The sequence below is a fragment of the Apus apus genome, chromosome Z, assembly GCF_020740795.1.
Source record: "Apus apus isolate bApuApu2 chromosome Z, bApuApu2.pri.cur, whole genome shotgun sequence".
Taxonomy (NCBI): Eukaryota; Metazoa; Chordata; class Aves; order Apodiformes; family Apodidae; genus Apus; species Apus apus.
In genome coordinates, this window is record NC_067312.1 from 26406847 (window position 1) to 26424781 (window position 17935).

General features: G+C 37.7%; 1 protein-coding gene across 1 annotated transcript in view; it reads left to right on the forward strand.

The window, feature by feature from the left end:
- ANKRD31 (ankyrin repeat domain 31) overlaps window positions 1–17935 on the forward strand; it is a 67911-nt gene that overhangs the window by 40777 nt on the left and 9199 nt on the right. The window contains exons 16-25 of the mRNA XM_051642894.1: window positions 36–230; window positions 1615–1757; window positions 3786–3945; window positions 4379–4479; window positions 5249–5324; window positions 7395–7491; window positions 9044–10073; window positions 12732–12872; window positions 13404–13500; window positions 17651–17848. Of these exons, the coding sequence (XP_051498854.1) occupies window positions 36–230; window positions 1615–1757; window positions 3786–3945; window positions 4379–4479; window positions 5249–5324; window positions 7395–7491; window positions 9044–10073; window positions 12732–12872; window positions 13404–13500; window positions 17651–17848 (2238 nt within the window). The remainder of the gene's footprint in view (window positions 1–35; window positions 231–1614; window positions 1758–3785; window positions 3946–4378; window positions 4480–5248; window positions 5325–7394; window positions 7492–9043; window positions 10074–12731; window positions 12873–13403; window positions 13501–17650; window positions 17849–17935) is intronic.

Consider the following 17935-nt stretch of genomic DNA (forward strand, 5'->3'; position numbering starts at 1 on the left):
TCATGGTTCCTAATGAAGATGCATTATGTGTTTAGAATCTTCCCTATCTACTAGAAAAGAGGCTATAATTTTACATGGTACCTGTAATACAAGAGCTGGGAGAAAGAAGAAAATTAAGAGAAATGCAAAAGGGGAGACTCAGTTGCATATTGCTGCTAGGAGAGGAGATTTGTCTTTGGTGAAAGCTCTAATATCATCTGGAGTGTGTGTTAACCAACAAGACTATGCAGGTTTGAAAATTACTCTCTTTTGAGCTTGTTTTGTGATACAATTTTATAGAATTTATAGTATATATGTTTTTATGTAATTTGTGTAATTTTAATACAATTATGGATTCTTTATTTATTATGTAATTGTGAGGAGGTAAGCAGGTCATTCAAGAGGTGCAAGCACAATGAGGGAGTCCCTGGATTTTGTGCCTCAACATGGAGCTAATGCAGCCTTTTTCTCAGCAGGGGCACTGATTAGGTCTTGCTCCTCTGCCAAAGGATATTTTTTGGGGCAAATGGGAAGTGGACTTGAAAGTTTTTTGGGAGAACTGATGCTTACACAGATGAAAATATACACATGTGAAGCGCATTCACACAAATATTATTTCCTTAGGAGATGAGGGCAAAAATCAGATTATGAGATTATTTTTTCTTTTTTCTATCTAAATGTGTCAGGTATATCTGCTTTTATAGACTCAGAATGGATGGCATTCTATTCGGGATGCCTGGCAGGCTTGATGTTGTAAAATGCCACTAGGAGTAGAAATCAGACTAATAACCTTATGGTTCTGAGTTTTTAGAGTGTTTCTAATCTATTGTTTTGTTTCTTTTATTATTTTTGGTAGTGCAGTAGAAAAGTAAACTTTTGTTAATATTGGATATATTATTCTCTGAAGTAACAAATTACATAGAAAGTAATTTACCTTGTGATATGGTTTGAGGGGGCACAGGCTAATTTTATGGTATCAATATCAGGACCTAGAGGCAGGGTACCTGGGGGGCAGTAGAGAGAGGGGTCAGTGTTCCCACCCATTTCCTTCCATACTCTATTAAAGCTAGGAGGGCGAGAAGTCTTGCCCTTTCTGCTTCCTTCCTTGCTGCTTTGCTGCGCTCAGAGATCTTGGAGAGAGGCTTCTGTTCTTTTTGCCACCAGCTTGCCATGTGCTTGGCAGGATCTGAATACCCCTCTTTTCCTGGGCTGGCTCTGCTGCAAAGGGGCTTTCGACACTTATATTGGTGATCATTGAGATCTGATTTTGTAAATGTTTCGATAAGTGTTTCTCATCCCAAATTACAATCCCTTCCCTGTTATATTAAACCTGTTCCAGTTTTACCTTCCAACCTTTAAGTCTCTCTTCCTTATTCCCCCTTTATCTTCCCTTGAGAGGGTGGATGGGGGTAACAGTGAGCTGTTGTGTTCTCTGGGTTTTGGTTTACCCTGACCACTAAACTAGGAGACACCTTGGCATTTTGAGATGATTGTTTGTATGAGACTTGTCTTAAAGAGAGTAGTGCATTGCTTATAGTACGACGAATGCAGCAAAATGTGTAATCGCTAATTAGTGATCTGTGTGGATCTTTCCAAATCACACGTGTACTGTGTGTGTCATCTTGCTTTTATTAGGTTGGACAGCAATTCATGAAGCATCCAGTAAGGGATTTACTGAAGTGATCCTAGAATTACTGAAAGCTGGTGCTGATGTTAACAGCAGAAGTCTGGATGGTATTTTGCCAATACATGATGCTGTTTCTGGCAATTATTTGGAGGTACATTTCTCTTTTATGTTAGATTTCCTGAGCCTGATTCCCAGCAGAGGGTCAACAAACCAAAATCCTGGTTTAAATAAGGAAAGTCAAAGTTACTAATAGAATTTTAATGTAGATTTGCATTTAGGGAATAAACCAATAGGCTTTAAAGTGATCAACATTAGATGAAAAAAATATTTGTCAATAGTTCCAGTTGAAATTATACCATTAGTTGAGTTTTTCAGTCCGGTAGACAAATCAGAAAATATCAGAAGCTCCCCATGTATTGGGCTTTTTAAAAATAAAACTGAAATTGGGCATTCTGTATTTGATCGGCTAGTCCAGCCCCTCTGCAGTAGGCAGGGACATCTTTCTCTAGGTCATTTTGCTCAGTGCCTCATCCAACCTGACTTTAAATACTTCCAGTGATGAGACATCCACAGCTTTTCTGGGCAACTGTTCCAGTGTCTCATCACCCTTATCGGAAAAAAAACACTAGGCCTGCTGTTTAAAAATAATTCACTTTTTTCATTAACTTGTCCCTTCCAACCCAAGACATTCTATGGTGGAATAGGAATAGGAATAGGAATAGGAATAGGAATAGGAATAGGAATAGGAATAGGAATAGGAATAGGAATAGGATGGAATGAAATGGAATCAAATTGAATCATTACAGTTGGAAGGAACTTACAGTGTTCATATAGCCCAACTGCCTTACCAATTCAGTGCTGACCAGAAGTTAAAGCATGTTGTTAAGGGCATTGTCCAAGTGTCTCTTAAGCACTGACTGGCTTGGGGCATCAACAACCTCCCCAGGAGGCCTGTTTCAGTGTCTGATGACCATCTGGGTAAATAAATGCTTCCTAATATCCAGTTTGAACCTTCCCTGGTGCAGCTTTGAACCATTCCCATGTATCCTGTCACTGGACCTCAGAGAGGAGAGATCAGCAGCTCACTCTCCATGTCCCCTCCTCAGGAAGCTGTAGAGAGTAGTGAGGTTGCCCCTCAGCCTCCTTTTCTCCAAACTGGGCAAGCACAGAGTCCTTAGCCACTCCTCACAGGACACGCTTTCCAGCCCTTTCACCAGCTTTGTTGCCCTCCTCTGGATGCATTCAAGGATCTTCACATCCTTCTTAGATGTGGGGCCCAGACTTGCAAATAAACAAATAAGCTGTTGGTTTAGTGCAGTGAGTTCCAGGGAGCTGAGCATAAAAAGGGGATGCCAGATTGGCTCTAACATACCACTTCCTATGAGGAGAGCTAATGTAATCACATTAGTCTTTTCTATGAGCAAAGATAAAATGCAGGGCATGATTTCACAGGCCTTTTGCCAAACTATCAATAGGGTTCTTGAAAACATGTAAGCCAATATTCAGCATTGTGGAGAGAAACTGAGGAAGATTCTGAGCTTCCACAGAATATTCTCTTTCTGATACTTTCTGATACTTAACAGCACTCTGAATGTACGAAGGAAGAGGAAATGCTACATGAAAAACCATATATATGAAAATTTTTTATAATCCAAGCTCTGACCTCATTAGCACTTTAATGTGATCTGAATTTTAGTAGATGATTCCACTGATGCCACTAATCTCATTTTCACCTTTTTGCAGTTAAGCAGACTTGCAAATTATTTGGAATTATGAAAAATTACCAACACGTATATCCCAAACCTAAAATCACTATTAAATACTTAAAGAAAAAAGACCCACTTCTTTTCTGAACCTTGGTCTTAATACAATTGACCAGTTCCTTTTAATTTAGATATATGTTTTTTAATTGCTCTCTGTAACAATACCATAAAGATGATAGGTTTAATGACAAGTTGTTATTTTTTGTGTATTTTAATGGAAAAATTAGAAGAGTAAGATATGTCTGTGCTTGTAATGGCCAATTAAAGTTGTTTAAATGGGATTGCAAGTGTAACAGGATTTAGAGTATCTCGTTTGTACCTTTATTTTTTGTGATTTATGATAGATACAACACATATAGTTGTATTATAAGTCCACAACAAGGATTATCATAACAAAAATACTAAATATGTAATAGGCAGTCAGGATTCTACTACAGCATGGTGCGAATCCCTGTGAGAGGAATGGTTCAGGGAAAAGTGCTTTCGATGAAGCCTGTGACAATGAAATGAAAGAACTGCTGAAGCCTTATGCTGCTGTGGACTCTGCACTTCCTGTTGAGACTACTCAAGTTACAGGTTTGTTGGTTTCATAATGGAAATCATAGGATTACCATGTATTCTTAAAGAAAAACTGTACATTAGAATGCTGCTGATTTGCAGAGCTGCATGTTGCCTGGCACTGATACTTTAAACTGCATTAATTATGGAATTTTATTTACTTATTTGTTTGTTTATTTTTAAAATATAGGATACTTTTTTTTTTTTCCCCCCGAGAGAATGAGATATAAGGACATATTTGACTCCTCAGATTTTTGGTTTTATCCAATCTATGGAGGTGGTAGCAGTAAAGACTTACTTGCTTATGCTATCTACATTGCATCTCATTTGAATAAGATTTTTTTTTATTATATGATCCGCCATCACATCTTTGTAACCTATTTTAGCTAATGTAATCTATTATGCTCCTGAAAATTAATTTTAAATTCCTTTTTGTTTTTTAACTGTGGAGAGAGGAGATATCCTTCTAGGTTGAGAAGACCAAGGTTTAATTTTTGTGACTACTATGAAATATATGATGCAGCTTTGGAGCCATATGAGAAGTACAGTGTGGTAAGTATCAAAACCAGAATTATGTTAAACTGCCTCATAGTTTAGTACTGTGTAGTGTTATTTACTGATTGAATAATATTAAAATATCATTTAAGTAATTAACCCTTTGGAACGTGTGTAAACAACAACTACATGCAGATGCTTACAGTATGTAAGATGTGGTTTATAGTATATAAGTGCATATATTACCACTTCTCTCTGTTCATGATTAATGTGCACTTACACTTATTGTGCAAACAGTCGATACTTGCATACATTTCTTATTGCCTGTATGAACAGAAAAAAGGTCAGGAGTTCTGAGGCTTTTCATTACATTTCCAAAATGGCTCTTTGTAATAGTAATGGTTTGTTGTTTTTTTTCATTATAATGAAGCTATTTGGGAATTATTTAATCTTAATTTAAAGCAGCCAGGAAGATTTTGCACAATGTGTATGTTAGGAGAACCCTTGCAGATACTTGTAGGCTATGTCTACATTGCCTGGGTGATGGTGTCATGGTGAAATTCGCTGCTTAATCACTGCAGTGTGCTCAGAGGTGAGACTCTGAGCATGGACTGGTTGGAATGCCTGGGCAAAACCAAGCTGTGACAGCCCCTTGACACTATGTACATCTGTCCTGCCAGCGCCCCCATTGCCTTTACACAGTAATTCCCTGCCTGGGATGACTTGAGTCCACCAATACTTATCCTGCAGGCCATGCATCATGGCCTGTGTTTTGTACAGTGCACTTGTCTCTGTTTCTTACTGTCACTTCTGTGTTTGTTAACAGGAGTCTCCCATACGAGATGCAGGAGAGAAGCAAAAAGAACTGTTGCTGCTTGAATTGAGAACTTCCAAAGATGCAGGTAGACTTAAATGCAAGTTGTTTCACTTTTTTTTTCCCCCAGTAAGTATATTTGTTAATAGAATTGTTTTAAAAACAAAATTGCATGTAATGTATTTGAGTATCTCCTCTGGAAAATACAGTTTCAGAGAATAAGATTTTAATAGTGGCTCCCAAGTAAGTGCACTGCCTAAAGTACTTTCAGTTTACATAGGAATGAATATGATGACAAAAAAAGGGAAGGATGTCACTTGGAGGCTTGTGTTTCAAGTCAACCTAATCATATAAAAAGGTACCATTAGATAAGAATGCTCACCATTGCCAACATCACTCAATTACAAGTATGTGAGCCCCTCCATGATTGAAACCAGCTATGTCTGTATGTAAAGTAACAAATGCAGCATTTCATAATAGTTTGGCTGAACTTTCAGGAGCCTAAAATAATGTATGAGGGAAAAAAGAGAAATCTTAAGGCAGACAGTGTGGATCATGGGCAGTTTCGAAATGCTGGTGACCAGAAGTGTAACTTGTCTTAGGCTATCAAACTTCAGTTCATCTTAATGTCAGGAGTCTACTAAGTGACTCTGACTTCATAGGAAGTCATGATGCTGGAGCTGTGTAGCAGTTTGAGTCTATTGTGTCTGTGCTGTGGCTGTTCAAGTGGCAAAGCCTGATGCAGGAACACTTTCGACTGAAGTCTCCCCAGCTCCCCAGCTGCCCATGCTATCTAGGCAGGACTCATGCCCATGAAACAGTTTTTCTTCCTGACAGGAAGTACTGAGTTTTTTAAAAAATATTTTCCTGAATACAGGGTGGAACTTTGAAATTATGGCTTGTTATAAATAAATGTGAAATATGGAATTATGCAAATTTTATCTTGCACCTCAAATTTATGCTGTATGACCTGTTAATTAAAATGGATATGTATTTTTGAAAACTGTGACAAACAGTAAGATGATACAATAGGCAGAAGCCAGTAGATTGAGATTGGTGCAATTTCATAAATGAGCAAAATAAAACTGACTTTTCCTGCTTAGGTGTGTGAGAGAAATGAACATCGCGATCTGTTACCATTACTGACAAAGCAGTAATAACCTAGCATCCCTCAAACTAAGTCATAGTTATTACTTGTGAGAGGCATAAGGCTGAACTAGAAAGTAGAAGTACACTGACAAACTTAAAATGTTGGATAAAATCCTGAAGGTATTTGCATGCAATGCAATACTGTAAATAACAGACTCAAATTCCCTACTAAGCTGCTCATAAGAGCAATATTTTCCTATTTAAATAAGTACTGGTAGATACTATTAAACAAGTTTGGAGAAATGTTCTAGAAATGCCACTTTTAATTCTACTTTTGCTCTTTTTTCCATGACTATGGAAAGCTTGTATTTCCTTTTTCAGAATTTCAAAAATTGATATATATGTTCAGCATAGTGTCCCAGTGGTATCTGCTAGTCAGGACTTCTGACCTCTGCCTTATGTTCTATGGCTAAGAATTTATAGTTTCTGTCTTATTTTAGAAGAAGATAGCTAACAAAAAGGAACAACTTATAATTATTTTTTTTAATAATATGGATTTGAAACTGTGTAAAACTGTAATATGTTTTAACATTGTATGTAACTCAGAGCAGTCTAAGCTCATTAAACTATTTTATAATACTTCAAACATAAAGGTTTCAGCCATCTTCTTAGGTTGTGTAACTTCTGTAGGTAACCTTACATATAATTGTCATGTTATGTAGCTCCTTGCCAAACAAAGAATTTAAAATGTTTCAGAGCTTATTATCCATAGGACAGTCCTTTATCCTGTTCTCTTAGTAATCTCCTAGACAAGGTATTTGCACTTCAAAATTTTTCCATATGCAGGGTATTTCCTTTTAAGTTAAACATGTATTTAATTCCATGAAAAATTTCATTGAAAGTACTCTACTTGTAAAGAGCTATCAGTATGCATGACAGTGTAAGGTACTGCTGTAGCAATATTTCTGTAATTTGGCTGTGTATTTGCTACCTTAAAAATGTTATTGCAATAATTATTTTCTACTGCTTATTGCCATCATCATTTTGATTATATCAAAATATTGGACAGGTGTATATACCCAAAGGCTGTCTTGGATGCCAAATACTTCAGATGAAATGCTTGCAAAACAGAAAACAGAAAGGCATACCCTTGCTAAAAAATACAGGTAAGTAGAATACAAGGACTGTATTTACAGGAAGCTATTATATAAATAGTGATAGAGGTTGTTAGAAGGTTAGCAAACAGTAGTGTGAAAGCAGCATCCATATTGGCTTCAGTTACCTCCAGTAAGAGTTTACATCAAGGAGGAACTTCAGGGTTTATCTAATGCATATTAGTCAGTTACTGTGCACACAGCATTGAAATTAGGTACTGAACATACAAAAGATGTGGAAAAATACCTAAGTAGAATTTAGGGAATCAGAGTATTAAGCAATTAGATATATTTTGCCATGACATGGAGGAAAGCAGTAGCAACTCAGATGCCACCTTTGGTGTCCCTGCCTCTAGTTTTGTTTCTTTAGCACCCTGAGATTTGGAGTGTTCAACTAACAGGCCACAGGAGCCTTCTAGAGCAGCGGCTTGAAGCACACTTACAGACATTGCTTTTTTGTGAGGACACCTAAAATGTAGTCCTGTAGCACTCACCTCAGTGTGAGCATGGATTGTGTGAATTTTCAGCTTCCTGCTCCTGGCTCTCATCCCACTTTTCACTTCTTCTAAGACAGACTACCTGAATGCTAGTCATGTGGTGGGAGCTCAGCTAACAATGAATGTAGCATCATATTCAGTGGATGCTTCCAGGCCATCTGATGCAAAAGTCTATGTGTTGATTCTGTGAGCAGTTTTTGCATGGTGATGTAAAAGTGTAAAAGCAACAGGGTACAGCTTTCAGGTAGTTCCACAGCAAAACATACAGGCTGGCTGAGCAGAGAGACGTTTCTGTTACAGACCATTTTGCCAGCTATAAAATCTAAGATACACATAATAAAAGAAAAAGAGAGGGTTTTATGTGAAGAGAAGTCAGGATTCCAGATAACAAATCAGTGACCGAATTAAGAAAAAAGGAACAATAAAATTAATATCTACACAAACTTATCTGCCTCCTGAGATTTAAACTGTGTTCTAGAGTGAGATGATAAATATTTCTGAGTATTGCAGACACCCTGCAGTTATTGCAATGCTGTCCATCAATAGTAATGAGCTACATGCCAAATTATGTTACATTTCCTTTTTATTATTTATATGGTGAACATTTTAATTTTACCTAACTAGCATATAAGCTTTTGTCACATGGTACATAAATGTACAGAAGATCAGGAGGCATCATCACATTTTCCGTCTTCCTGTTGTTCAGTTAGTTGGCCCAAAGAGACATACTACTAAGACTTTTCCATTTCTCTCTGTTCCTTTGAAGATACTGAGATGTATCTCTCACCTAAGAAAAATAAGAAAAAAAAACCCAAACCACAACATATCTGTCAGTGGATTTAACTTTCTTAGCTTTTGTCCTTTTAGCTGTGCTATCTTTGCCTCTTCAGTTGCAGCTTTTTCTGTACCTGTATAGCAAGAAAGCACCATAACCTCCCTGAAGAAACACTGCTAGAGAATTCCTGTTCCATATTCCTGTTCTTAGTGGGTTAAGTGTACTAAACTGTTTCTGGTTTGTATTTACAATAATCCTGGTGTCCTTATTGTTTTGTTTTTTTTTTCTATAGGGCTTCAGTGGAATCTTCTGAAAAAGGAGCACACAGGCAGGAGTTAGTTAACCTTGCTTCTAAGCAAAAATGTCTGTTGACTGTCGCCCAAACCCAGGAAAAATTAGTGCAGAAAGCACAAAATTACGGAAGAACAAAGCAAGTGTTTGGTGTATCGTGCTCAGAGAAGCAAATCTCAAACTTAGTTATTTCCCATGGAAATGATAAAAGTCAAAGTTTAACTGCTGATGAAATCCTGTGTCCTAATGCAGTTACATTTAGTATGGGGCTTGGTGCCAGCATGCCTAATGGAGACAGAGTAGAAACAGACCACTCTTTAGAAAACAGATGTTCAGGTCAGGAATGCAGCCAACATCTATATATCTGCTTGGGTGAGACAGGAGGAAATAAAGAAACAATTAGAACTGAAGAGTGCTCTGATCATGCTTTGGCATCTGAAAATAGGGTACAAGAATACCGCTTTGACAACATGTCAAAGCTGACAGATGCTGTAGAAGTGGTAACATTACCTTCAGAACCTACTGTTTCCACTGCTAAAACAAAGTGCTTGCAGCAAAAAGACATTGACTGTGTAGCAACTGCAGACCAAGGAAACAAGTCTTTAAATCCCACTTCAGTGAGCAATGCAGTAAATATTGTAGAACCCCTAAGCACTGTTGTCAATAACAGTGTCTGTCAGCACCACAGTGAGGACCTACACAGATATGTAAATAAGAAGGAAGCTTTACAGCAGCAGCAGCAGCAAGTATTTTTGTCAACATCTACAGAGACCTTCCCTAATACTCTGCAGCAAATAAACTTTCAGAGTAGTGAGAACTTAGTTAGTGCAAACGTGGAGCTTATAAATCTTAGCTCAAGCACAGATTATCCAGTATACCTCAGTGAGAAGTCTTCCCAAAGCTACAGTAGTCAGGAATGCAAACAAAACCAACTGATTTGTGGAAGAAAAAAAAAGAAGACTCAATTGATAGATCTACTTGAATTAGGAAAGATTAAGCCAGGAGAAAACGTTTTAGAATTCAAACTGCAGGTAATTGTTCAGCTATAATAATATTAATATTAGCATAGAATGAAAGAAAAAACCCACTACACTAAAATGGGGAAACAGCAGTTCTCATGGTTTACTTTGCATCTTCAGCACTTAGTATTGACAATTTGTATTCATTGTTTACTGATAGCCTTTTTTGAGTTTTAAAGGAAAATGCTATAGATGATGTGTTCTGTCAGTCCATAATTTTAACACTCTGAATAATGCATGCGTAGAATTTATGTTTAACATTGCATTATCAGCTTGTTGACATTTTCTGTTGCTAAAGCCAGAGTGGAATCATTAGTTGGTCTACATTATGTAATACCCGATTTTCATAGTGGAAGGAGGGGGAATGTTAAGGTCTTTATGACTTAATGTGATTCTTGGAAGCAACTAACAAGTCCCTTAAATAAAGAAATGACATGAAGGATTTCATAGTGCTGTGATAGACATGAATATATGCAAAATTAACTTGCTTACATGCCAGCTGGTTCTATAATTTAGTCTAATATGAACCATATTTAAAAAACAGAAACAAAACAACAAACCCCAAACAAACCCAGAACTTGTTTTAAAACAAGAACATGCCCCTGTATCTCCAAATACAGAACACATTCACAAGGCAGCTGCCAGGGGACTGGCTTAGTATTGAGCAAATGATGGAGTTATTGACTGAATTCCCAGCTGCAAGCCAGTTAATTTCCAGGGCAACATATTAATTAAAACATGAAAGGTTCTTTTCAGCCAGCTCACCAGGTGTAGTTAATGTAGAAAGGACTCCGTTTTCTGCATGTATAATCTGCTCAGGAATGCTTTTCTCCTGAGAGTGGCCATTTCATGTGGTCCTGTGTTTTGTAACATAATCACAAGTCTCTGTGATGGACCATGTTACAGGTGTACAAACATGCTTCTTTTCTTTAAAGGACATGTAATATTTCTCTGAACCTCAAGATGACTAAATGGAAGGAAGAAGAATTTAATATGCCTACTGTCATTTCTTAAGGTTATCTGCCATACTGCCATGATGATGTGGGTCTTAAGGAATTATGACCAGTATTGAAATGTAGAGAAGTCAGTTTACTAGAATGAAAATGTCACTTATTTATGTCTTGGAAGACAGTGCTATAGAGATTAAGGTTTAGAAGACAGTGTCTTGTCACGTAGAGGAGAGATGATCAGTAAGATCATCTTTATAAGATTTACTTGATAACATCATACAGCTAGTACATAGCCCTTACTTAAAGTTAGCTTTGGGCAAATACAATTTTTGAATGCTGTAGACCTAAGCTAGGGAACTGTAAACTGGATTGAATGTTGACCAAAATATTTGGGTTAAACAGGTTCATTTAGAGGAGGCAGTTTAGTATTTTCCTGGTGGATCGTTCTTTTATTCTGATTGTTTAACTTCACACATGCTATAAATGCTAACATACTTTATCAACAGCTAATTTTTGCATTATTAAGCTGTGTTAGCCTAACTGAGATCAGTATGACAGAACAAAAATTACTGTACTATAAACCACTATGAGCTGTGTTTCTGGAGGTGCATATATGTGCATAGCATTATCAAAGAGGCAGTAACAATAAATTACTTTAATTTTGTATAAGATAAGGCTGTCAAGTTCCTCCTTGATGTGATATCACTTGATATAATTGAAGCTTTTATGCAATACATATCCAGTTCTGGGCCCCTCACTACACGAAGATGTTGAGTTGCTGGACTGTGTCCAGAGGAGAGAGCTGCCAAGCTGGTGAAAGGTCTGGAGAATAATTCCTATGAGGAGAGGCTGAGGGAACTGGGATTGTTTAGATTGAAAAAGATGCTGAGGGGAGACCTCATTGCTCTCTACAGCTATCTGAAAGGGGGCTGGAAGGATGTGGGAGTTGGCCTCTTCTCTCAAGTGAATAATGACAGCAACAGAGGAAATGGCCTGAAGCTGCACCAGGGGAGGTTTAGACTGGATATTAGAAAGAATTTCTTTAGCGAAAGAGTGGCTGGACAGTGGAACAGGCTGCCCAGGGAGGTGGTGGAGTCACCATTCCTGGAAATGTTTATAAAGAAATAAGAAATATAGTGCTTACAGACATGATTGAAGCACTGAACAGGTAGATTAGGTTATGGTAGGTGGATTTAGGTTATGGTTGGACTTGATGATCTTCAAGTCCTTTCCAACAAAGATGTATCTCTGATTCTGTAAATGTATTTAATCTTGGAATCTTTGCTGGAATTTCACTGATGTGCATTTGTTTCACATGTAAATCAGATTGCATTTGAGTAGCAGTTGCTTGTTGCAATTTTGCCTCCTCTGAGTTTCTGAGTTCACTGATGAAAATTAACTTATTCACAACTGGGTTATGTGTAAGAGGAACTAAGATGTGTGTACAGTTCCAATAAACACACACAGGGAGATATGTTCTCTAACAGTGGTGTCTTTGTGGCAAAACATCTTAACTCTGGTGCAGTAAATCCTCTTATTTTACATAACACAGTTTATGATAGTGGCATTAAATTCTGTAACTTTTTTTTTCAGAGAAAAACAGAATTAGCTGCAAATTTTCACCTGTATTGTTATCCAGCATTTTGTCATGTTTTAAGAATGTTAATTCAGATGTGTTAATTTATGAGTCGAAAATTATTTCTTAATTTTTATTTTTTAGGAATATACTCATAAAGCCACAATCTTAAAAAATGGAAAGATCAAAACCAGTAAGGGACAAATACTGCAGAATCCAGTTCATTGGGTTAAAGACCTGCTAGGAAGTGATATTTCTGTGACGTGGAAGTATGTGTGGAATAAGGTAGGCCTGATTTTATTCCCAAAATAGCAGTAATAAATGGTAATACCAGTTTCACTAATATGAATCTCTCTACTGTTCTTAAAGCAAAGGAGGGTAGAAGCTTAAATTTTAAAAAGTCTTCTTACTGTTAATGACTAAGCAGCAAAGAATGAACTTCATAGCTATAGCTCTATAGTGATGAACTAGTCATGAGTGTTTAGAAAATGTGGAATGTCCACTCTGTAAACTGTCAGTGTTTTGAACGAGTAGTTGCAAAGATGATGAGACTGACAGAAAAAGCTGAAAGGTACTTAAAATAAAAAGGAGCAAGCTAATTGAAATGTCAGTGAGCCAGGGACGAATGTTGCAAAAATACTGGCAGAGTTTAGAGGGCTATGGATTATTTGTATTATGCTTCTTTTCATTTGGAATTCAAATTAGCAGAATTTCTGCTTGATTAGGTTGTTAGGTGCATAAACTCAGTTTTAAAAGAAAGCAAAAATTTTACACTAATTACAATGACCAGTTACCCATTTAAATTTGTTTGTACAGGTTACGTATCTTGGGACACAGTTGTCAAAGTTTCATGTTGAAGAAGGGTCTGTGTCTAGTGATCTGAAATTACCATCACAAGAAAGAGAGCCTTTGGGTATGTACCACTTAAAATGTAGTAGTCACCGTGACTGAAAGCAGCAGAAAGTGATTTCTAAAGAGCTTAGATTCCAAAATTCTTCTGTTGCTCTCTGATTTTTTTTTTTTGGGCTACATGCTTATCACAGATCTTGGCCTTGAAAAATAGTGCCAGAACTTACACATGATCTCTAAAGAAATGTGTTTATTTTCTTCCATAAATTGGTTGTGTGAAGAGAATAATTACTAGTTACTTGGTTGCTATGTAAAAAATATTTATGTAACACTCTACATGAAAAATGCTTAATATATTAAGTGAAGTTTTAATAAGCTAATGTGATACTTTTTTATTCTGTTGGTAGATCAGATATACTACCATAACATTAAATGGCATGTACATCTTAACATCACGTTAAATAATCTGTGTTTCATGGAAATCCTAGTATGCCCAAGCAACAGTCATAACTAGGGGGTGATTTCATTTTCTAAAAATAAACAGTCATAGGAAAAAGAGTGCATTGATATGACAAGATGACATTGAACAATTTTTTTAGATCTGCCTGGCAGACTTAAGAACTGCAGCCTAATTTTGATAAGTGATATATTCCTGGGGAAACCCAAGTGCCTTCGATAGCCACCTGCACTTGCTCTGAAAAGCTTTTGGGCTTTTATGACTGGTTCTGTTAATTTGATGAGACACTGCACCCCACATGAACTGGTATACCAAGCTTGGTCTGTTCTTCACATAATAGAAAGAAACTTAAAAATAATAATTTAAAATAACCTATTTGATATTTAAACTACCATGTTCTACATGTTCTACCATGTATTTGCTTCAGGCTAAGAGCATCCAGGTGATGAGTTTACATTCCCCTGCTTCAGTAACTTAGGTGTGTACAAGGTGCAAGTGACTTCAAAATGGATTTAGTCTCCTAACTTTTTCATAGGCTTTAAAAATTATTCCTCTCATGCAAAATTTAAGATAAACATTGTAACTTCTAGAACAGATAAATCCATTTATTAAAAAAATACTCTTGACAAACAGAAAGCAGCTTAGAGATCAGTTAAGGGGTTTTTTTCCTCCTATTTTTCACAAATAGCCCAGGGTAATCTGGGAAACAGTATTTAAATTATTTTGGTCGTGTAATTTAAGATCATGGTAATGGCTAACCTTTAGTCCTAGTTTAGAAACTGAGGGAGGGAAAACCACAGTGTTCTCAGTTTCAGTTCTGTTTCAGGTACTCTATGGCCTGTTACTATATTAAACAGTGTCTTAAATAATTCCAGAAGAGGATTAATCTGCACTGTTGTATTGTGAGAACAGCTGCAGGTGTTGGGCAGCTCCCAAGTGGTTTCCCGGCCTGGTTCAGGAGTTGGCTTGTTCCAAGGGCTATTCCCAACGGGCACTTTGCTTGCAGCCAGCCTGCTCAAAAGCGCAGGAAGGTTTGCTGTTGTGGATGTGAGCTAATCTGTGTCACTTGCCTGAGGTTATTCCCAGGCTCTCTTTTATCTTTCTTCCTTACTTACAGCCTGTCTATATTTTCTAGTAGACGTTTATCCTGCTTCTGTAAAGAAACAAATATTTATTTCTTTTTTCTGTATTAATGTATTGATTTTTTTTTTTCTATGCATCTTAGAGCATTGTTGAAAAGACTGGTAATTTGTACATTTTTGGAGGAGAATACTATTATTTTAAACATTACTCCCCCATACTTCTTCCAGTATCTTAGCTCAGCATTCATTGAGCTACTATATGAAGAGGATGGGGAAGCAGGAAGAAAATTACACAGGCAGCATCATTTTAAGAGAAAATTTCTTTTAAGAGAAAGAGGCTGCTACCACTGAATTTTGTATAGAACCCAATTTAGGAAACATGTCCTAAGAACCTCTACCAAATCAAGGTCCCTAGGCAAGACAGGTTCAGCAGTTGCTGTTCTGTGGCTGCCAGCATGAGAAATGCCCTGGCTTTTCAGCTTGAATGGGATTAAGGTGCTTGCAGGTTTGTATAGCAACAGATTTTTAGGTACCTGAGAAGTGTTAATGCAAAACACTTGAGCCCATTAATTAAAGCAGTCCCAGGTATTCAACGGACGCCTTAAATATTGCAATTTTGTAATGAGTAATCTAAATCCTAACTGAATGTCACTTTATGTCCCTACTTTTAGTCGGAGCCTTTAGTCTCTTTCTAGGATCGTACTAAGAGAAAGCAGGAATTGTTATATTCAAGTCTGAGGGAGAACTAAACATTAAGAAAACAAACAGTACATTTAGACTATCTGTATGTAGAAAAGCAGAAGAAACTGATTATAGGGCTTGTAATTTATTCTCCTGTGCTTTCCACTCCATGTAATTATGACATAATGTTTGCTAAAAATGACCAAAAATAACAAGGATTTGGAAGCAGATGTCAGCTGAAGAGCAGATAGCAGTTGCAGATCATATTAGTGTTAGATGTTTGACACTGAACTTCCAGAAAAGTGGCTTAAAATAAAAGCTTATCCTGTTGTTACAGTAAGTGTCATATGTACATTCATTTTGGAGATTGCTGTTTCAGGAGGAAATTGTGTGGAATAGAGTGTTTTCAAGGGAATCCAGATTATTTCGTAATGGCTGAACTCTGGGAACTGTTCCAGAAGGCTTATGTTAGTGTTTCTTTGGGTATCTAGCATGAAATAATTAGCTGAGCTCAATAAGGTTGCATGAATGCAAATGAAACTGTTTTGCTATGATCATGTGTGATACTTGATGTTTCTATTTTCCTTGAGAAAAGAAATGAAACATATATATTTAGTAGGTTACTTTTCAAGTCAAATTTGCATGACATTGGGACATTCAGGATGTATAGTGCTTGTCTCAAACAATCCAAGAGGTAAGTGATGTACTCAGGCACTCAGGATATCTGTTGTCTGTCTTGAGGCATGTAAGAGTTAAACAAGATTTGTTGATGGACTAAAGAGATGTCTCAGCAACCCACCCAACAGTTTTCTTCCCCCCCTGTGATGTGTACCTGAGAACTGGAGAGTTTAGTGTGGGACATGCTGAGATCGGAGACAAAGAACTTCTACAGCTGGTGCTGGGAGCAAAATATCCAGTGGTAAGCAGGCCTTGATATCTCATGAAAACCACTGACTTAGCAGGAAAAGAGACGGAGTGCCAGTCTCAAGCTGCCTCCTAGGACCAAACCTCCACTGCAATGAACTAATCCTGTGGTGCCAGTTGTCTCAACCTCCTCTTTTGCAATGGCTGATCTTATTAATTAGCCAAACAAAGACTATCTGCAGGACATAGCCCCAGCACCATACCCTCCCCCCTCCATCTCAGAGGAGCACAGAGAAGATAGAAGGATTCTCTCACTTGTACAGGGAGAGAAGTGGGGGTGCAGTGGGCAGGAACTGTATAAAAATCTGGGACACTATGGGTGCAGGGAAGCACTTCCCCACCAGGAACCACTTCCCCTCCGATGACATTGCTGGACCGTGTTGGTAACTATTCTCTCACTTGCTGTCCTCCGTATTTCTGCTTTCTCCTTTCTTTCCTGTCTCTGTTTTCCTCCCTGTCCTATCCGCTCTAGGGACTTTGTTGTGTTACTCTAATAAAACTTTGTTGTGTGCGTGACATTTGACCTCGTTTGCATCTTAACTTCACCATTTGGGATCACCTTTAAACCTTTTCACAGGTCCTGCAGGACAACAAAGGGAGCAGCTGCCATGCGGCTCATCCCAGGGGAGGGAAGGCAGAATCCAGCTGCACCAGCCTCCCACTGCTGTGAGGAGTGTTGGAAAGCAAGGGGGTTCTGCCCCATCTGTCATAAGACCTCACAGCAGCCCCAGTGCCTCCTTCAGCACCAGATATTGTGTGATCTTTTTTTTGTCCTGGCAAGGTCATAAAAAATTGCCAGTTATCCGAATACTGGATCGTGACAGACATCTGATGTAATTTTGCCAAGGAAGACCTGTATGTTTTTAAAGAGACTGCCTCTATCATCTTGCAGCTATGGCAGAGGAGAGTCTGCCCTTACGTGTGTCAGGTGGTGTAAGGCTAAGTGAAAATTTCAGCATTTACCTTTAAGAAAAACAAGTGTAACTGCATTAAACCATTAAAGCTACCAGCATTAAACGATGCTTTTTGTTCTTAGAACAAAGTTGTGTCTATCTTTACTGTGCTTTCAGGAAGGAATTCTGTCACAAGGGACCCCAGCAACGAGAACCAGCACCATCAGAGTCCTGGTGCTGTCTCCATTGCTCAGCCTCTTTGGAGCTTTAACCTGAGCAATGTGCAGCCAGAAGCCCCGTCCTTGCCACACACAGAAGTTGTGAAAACATCGCTGTGCACTGAAAGAGAAGCAGCTGTTACCAGGCAATTAAAGAGTAAGATTTTTTTTTTTTTTAACTGCCTAAAAAACCTAATGATGGGTGCAAGGGCTATACAACAGATACAAACGGAAAAAGAAAGTA